This window comes from Eleginops maclovinus, chromosome 8 (genome assembly GCF_036324505.1).
Source record: "Eleginops maclovinus isolate JMC-PN-2008 ecotype Puerto Natales chromosome 8, JC_Emac_rtc_rv5, whole genome shotgun sequence".
Classification (NCBI taxonomy): domain Eukaryota; kingdom Metazoa; phylum Chordata; class Actinopteri; order Perciformes; family Eleginopidae; genus Eleginops; species Eleginops maclovinus.
Window position 1 is genome coordinate 19869855 of NC_086356.1, and position 6331 is coordinate 19876185.

The 6331-nt window shown below is 42.2% G+C and overlaps 1 protein-coding gene across 1 annotated transcript in view; it reads right to left on the reverse strand.

Moving 5' to 3' along the window:
* The window catches only part of col27a1a (collagen, type XXVII, alpha 1a), an 87710-nt gene extending 84963 nt beyond the window's left edge, over positions 1-2747 (reverse strand). Inside the window, exon 1 of the mRNA XM_063890285.1 lies at positions 2402-2747. Within this exon, the coding sequence (XP_063746355.1) occupies positions 2402-2454 (53 nt within the window). The 5' untranslated portion in view covers positions 2455-2747. The remainder of the gene's footprint in view (positions 1-2401) is intronic.
* Positions 2748-6331: the final 3584 nt, after the last annotated feature.

Genomic DNA, 6331 nt, shown 5'->3' on the forward strand with positions numbered 1-6331 from the left:
GACACGGCTCCCTGAGGGAGTTTCCGTCCTAGCTGAGTGGACAGAATTCAGACCAGACGAACAATACCTCCTCATAAGTCATCCATAGAGCAGACAGTGTAACCTACATATTGAGCTGTGAGCCACTGAACTCAGAGACAGAAGCTGCTCTGTAGTGCTGATAACGTTTTACTCTACTCACTGAGCTTCTTAATTTAACTGCTCACACATCTCCCCAGTGACTCTAAATGGAAAAATAAATTGTGGATAGTCAACAAAGCAATTGCGCAACCTGCAGAATCAGATGATTCAATATTTCCTCAAAGCCAATGTGTGTTTTTCCCTCTGGTGTCTTGTCTTTTTTTACCTAACATGCAAGTCTGATTCTAACCTCCCAACCCTGCCCCTACCCCCCCCCCCCCCCCCCCCACACACACACACACACACACACACACACACACACACACACACACACACACTTTCAAACAGCAGTCTGTCTGTAGGCCAGCGACCAGTCAAAGGTTGAGAAAAAAAAAACCTCACAGAGAAGTCACTTCAGTTTCCGTTTCTATTTTTTACAACTTTGGACTCATTGATTCCCTGAAAGGAGTTCCCACAGGAGATCCTGCCCCCTGAGCACACACACCATCAGAAATACTCACTCACTCACACACACACACACACACACACACACACACACACACACACACACACACACACACACACACACACACACACACACACACACACACACACACACACACACACACACACACACACACACACACAATCACATACACACACACACAGTGGAAAATTCCAATGGATGAGTTGACACTTAAAGAGGCTGAGGTAACTGACCTCTCAGAGGACCATTAGTATAGTTGACTGTGCATCATCTGTTCTCTTTTTAGGCTTTTTTAAACCAATTTATTCTTATCAAATAAGCAAAAGCAGTCAAGTTTGAAGTATTATCATGACTAAGAGAAGATAAAAGTATATGATTCATCGTGACACCTTACTCTTCTACGATGTAGCGGATACTAGCACCAAGTTAGAGCAAGAGTGAGAAACTCAGAAGGTGTATGCGTATGTGTCTATGTTTAACAAAACATATACATTATAGGTGTTTTATCATTGTAAAAAAAAAGCCAAAATATGTCAACACAGTAATTGGAGGCATAAAGCCAGGATGAGTTAAATAGGGCGCCACCGTGTGGACATCGTGTGACTGATGCTCCATGCAGCAGATCATACATATTTCCGGTAAATCTTAAATCAATGACTTATTTGTAACACTATGAGTGGCTTAACATGTGTAAAATATATAAATCTTGTACAAAAAATTAAGGAAAACAATTCTACCAAGCCTCCACTCAGGTGTGATCAATATACCTGACTTCTTGTCAACTTGTTTCGTGAGGAACTTCAAGACTGAGGGACCAATCTCCGGACTTTTCTGCTCCCAAAAAGCATCAATCCCCACTATATCTCTTCTCATCCATTAAGCAAACCAGATGTTCACTGCGCTTTAAAACCTCACATCTATTTAAGATAAGAGCGATGCATGCATGGAACATGAATGAATGCATTGATGAATGGAGGCATGCCTGTTCAAAGACTGTGTGCAACGGCTGTCTGCTTCCCTAAAGAAAGTCAACAGTGTGCCCAAGATAAGACCAACTATTTTGGCCAATATATTACTATGTCTACGCTGTTAAAAACATGCAGCATCCGGATTTATTGTCTCAAAGTTGATAAGTGGATGTTATCTTGGCAACTTTTGCAAATGCTGATGCCAGGTGTTTATTTAACTAATTCTAAAAACTAATTCGTATTTCCTTTCAAATCCACCTGAGACGAGACTCTGCTGCGCAAATGTGGCTGTGAACCTTGCGTGCGTAAAAAGGAAAGTCATGGAAAGCATCCAGCAAACACTCGTGTGGATGCAGATGAACTCCATAGAAGGCATTATATGTCTGAATACATGCTTGTTTTGCTCAGTGAGTCAGCAAAACTCATGCATGGATGCCACAAAAAAACATCCCGATAAACTTTATTTCTCAAGCAATCACAATCTGTCAGACAGGAGGGAATCTTAAAATAGCCCAAACAAATCCCTTAGCAGTTAATCTTGTGATGATGCCTGTTCCTTTTTGTCTAGTTTGGTGAACGTAAAAAAGGAGGGAACAAACATTTGGACAAATAGGAAAATGCTGCAAACAAACCCCATACAGAGCCTCAACAGTCCCCAGTGAACACCTCTCCTGCCTGGGGAGCTGGACCACAGCCAGCCGGTCAAACACAGGTACACACATGGAGCTCCTGTACAACTAACTCAGTCCCCTCCAGTGATCCATTTCATTCCACCATCCTCTCACAGGGCACACAGACACAACAAAGCAAAATAAAGGGTACTCACTTTGTGTCTAGATGAGAGGTTCTGCAATCTCTCCTTCGGGTGCCTAAATTCATTTGTATTCATTTGTCCTGGCAGTCAAAAACCTAACCGTTAATCACAGCGTGACTCCTTTGCAAGAGGGGGGCAGAAGACACCGGTCGCCGTTTTACACATTTGACAAGCTGGAGATGAAGTTCCAGAGAAAAAATCTCATGTTGATATGCCTGTCAAGCCCGACATAAATTCCTCCTGGCAGGCTGCTTTGACAGAGAGTTTCCCTGTGCGAGTGTCTGTCGATATTCCCCTGTGTTTCATTCATTTATGCCGATCCAGAGTGAAGGGACGCGCAGCCGGAGGGAAAGCTGGGTTCTTGTGGAGGGGGGTTACGGAGTCAGGAGCGTTTTACTCATCCCTTTCCTTTTTAAATGGGCTTTCAGTGGGTAAAGCGATGGCAAAACTCACTGCACCGCCAGGTGTCAGGTTACAAACCCAGCGGCTGTACGGAGAAACTGCAAGCCTCCTCCGGGGGGGTGGGGGGGACACATGGATCCGATACCCAACCCAGAGCCCCATGCACCGGTAAACGCTTTGAATGAAGCACGGTGAAACTGTGGGCAGAGCTTCAAACAGGGAAACTGCAAAACAGGAAAAGCCTCCAGAGACTTTTGAGAAGTGAGTTTGGATTTTTAATCTTGCTCAATTTAAAACATGTTTTGTATAATCTCATGTCATTAAGAAAAAGCAATACATATTGGGGACATTTTGAGAAAGTCACATAGGCTATGTGTATGAAAGATTTCTAATTGAAGGCCACATTTGATATGATTACCTGTTCAGACCTGAAGGTTTTGCTCATTGCAAGTTAACCAATACTGGAAAACATCCCAACATGTTTGAACTACAGTGCAAGAAAAAAAACTTCCACTTATGATCACCTTATTGTCCTCAGAGTGGGGAATCAATCAGAATACCTTCATTCATCCCACAATACAGCAAAAGCAGCAAAATATTGATTAAGATTTATTCATAAAATATTAAAGATAAAAATAGAAATGACACAAATTACAATTTACAAAATACACATCAGTACCAGTAATTGTATTTAGAAAAAAAAGGGTAGAACGTATAAGGTAGTGTGATAGCGGCCAGGTGACAGTATTGAAAGTGGAAGTATATCACAGTTATTACAGATGTGTTGCAGTAGGTGAATTGTCTAACTGAACGCTATGAATGAAGCACGGTGGGCAGAGCTTTAAACAAGGAAACTGAATAACAGGAACGCCTTCAGAAACTCCCCCTTCAGCTTATAATCCCTCAATGTGGGAAATTATTTGGGTTTGCAGATAATTTATGATGGTCTTGAGTCATTAAATCCACTTATTTGTAAGAGATATGGTGTTTGGGACTTACCAGCGAAGAATAGCTTTATAAATCTTCACAAACTTGGCAGGGGTGTCTCATCTCCACTTGGATTGAGAAAGGCTATGAGTACACACACACACACACACACACACACACACACACACACACACACACACAACACACACACACACATACACACACACACACACACACACACACACACACACACACACACACACACACACACACACACACACACACACACACAGATTGGATTGGATTTTTTTGCAAAAAGTGGGTTTCCTGTGGATTTTTTGCAACTTTTTTCTGCGAAAAAGTGTTGGAGAAGTTTTAATAGAGAGGGGGCAGCCCCTGGATGAGCTCCCATTACCTTAAGAGGGGTCACAGCCCACTGCAGGACGAGGCCTACCAAAGACCCCGCACAGCCACAAGAGCTAATAATTACCACCTCACATCTGTTTAATGAACACGCATGCTTAACAAGGTGATGAGACATTTTGTGTTCTTCCAAAAAAAGGAAAAAGAAGGACTTAAAATGTATGAGTTTGATGTGGTTTAGGTGAAAGCTGCCTACAGGAAGGTCTGTGGATTATACAGAATAACATGGACTTATTTTCTCCAGAGAAATGCTGCTACGTTATATTACTTTCACTTAATTTGAATGTTTTGATCACAAAGGCATTTTAATTCACCTCTGCCCTTTTAGAGAAGAGGTGAAAACCTCAAAACTTCACATGTAAAGGCATGAAAGCATTCAAAACTACCACATCAGCTTTATTCATTACTTTGGCCGTTTCTGAGAAAAACACACCTTTTTGGAACTCAGCCCATCAACTAAAAATGGGCTTATCGTGTTAAGCGATCCTGTTTTTGTTGCATTAAACCATTTTGAAGTGGATAAGTGGTATAAGTGGTCATTTCTTTTATAGAAAAGCCTTATCACCTAAAAGTTACTTAATCTGCATGAATCTAAAATCTCAACATGAATTGGCTTTTCAGAAAAGTGCTTGTTGAGATGAATGCTGTGACTGCAGAATAAGGATATTAGTGACTCGGCATCCATTAGCGCTCACTCTTTTAGTCGAGTTGCCAAAGGCCTTCAGCGCTGAAGGCTGGCCCTGATTGACACTGTGTTGGGTGGAGCTGGTTGCGTGTGTCCACTGAGGCCATCTTTTTGCACCTCAGCCTCAGGCCGACAGTAAGCCGGCTTTGGGGGCGGGTGCTAATGGACGCAGGTCATTAACATCCTCTTTACAGCCCCCTTCACACACTCCGTCCCTTGTGTTTCAGCACTGGGTGCCACCCGACCCTCCCCTGTACTTCCAATGAGCCACGGCGACTCTGCCCCTTTCTTCCAAAATTACAAACTCTGAGCTTGCTAGCGCGCTCAAATGCCACCCCTTAAAGCTGCTTAATTATGGTCATTGGCACCACGTCTGAAAGCTCCCTTTATCCCCCCCACGCTCCAGAAATAGGTCCTGCTGCAGCACACAGGCAGCCCAGATCAAACGTTCCCCAAAGGGAAGGGGTCATTACTGGTGCGCAGGGCGGACACAGCCCAACGGGTGCCGGGCCACGCCTCGAGCCCAAATTGCAGCCTGGGCCTGGTGAGGACACAAGACTGGTCTTTGATGCACGGCAGAGCAACAGCAGCGCGGGCTGTTTAGATATCAGTGTTTACAGTGAGCTGTGTACTGTACATACAAACAACCAATACAGTGTTTTGCAGACTAAAAGCTACGAAAATTGACCCTGGGCTTGGTTGGGTGTTCACCAAGTTTCTCATGGTTTATATTTATCTGGAAGCAGGGCTGGAAGAAGTATTCAAAGGGTTTACTTAAAACCAATGATAAAGTAGGAATTCTTCATTGTAAAAAAGACATGTTTACAAGTCTTTCATTCAAAAGAGCCAGAAATAAAAGTACTTATTTTGCATTATGACATATTATTTAGAATAGTATACCGGTACATATTGATGAATTAATGTGTTCATCAATTTGAGGTTGCAGCTGTTAAATGTAGCGCACAATTTGTATCAGGCTGTAGCGGGCTTTAAATAAAAGGTAGCTTAAACTATAATATTTCATCTTAATTTATACGTTTATTTCAATTATGGATTAATAATCTTAATTAATGAAGATGAGAAAAAAAGTACCATATCTCCCTCCTAAATGGGCTGTAGTGAAGTATAAAGTAAAAACAAAACAAAAAAATACTAAAGTAAAAGTATGTTAAAATTGTACTGAAGAACACTACTTGAGTAAATGTACTTTATGAACAACCATGAATTGACACCAGGTGAAAAAGTAGTAAAAATGAGAAACTATGCAAAAAGTACAAGGATTTCATGACATTTATAACATTGTATATGTAGTTCTGACTATTTAAAACTCCTCAGGAAGCAGTGTTTTCAGAGCAGATAAAATAACCTCATGTCACCCAAAAAATAAATATGTTTGAAGACAGTCCCCTGTGTGCCGGAGTGTTTTCCCGCTGAGCAGTGGCAGAGGTTACGGAGGTGGTGGCGGTGAACCAGACAGTGCTGTCTCTCTCAGTTCCACCACACAC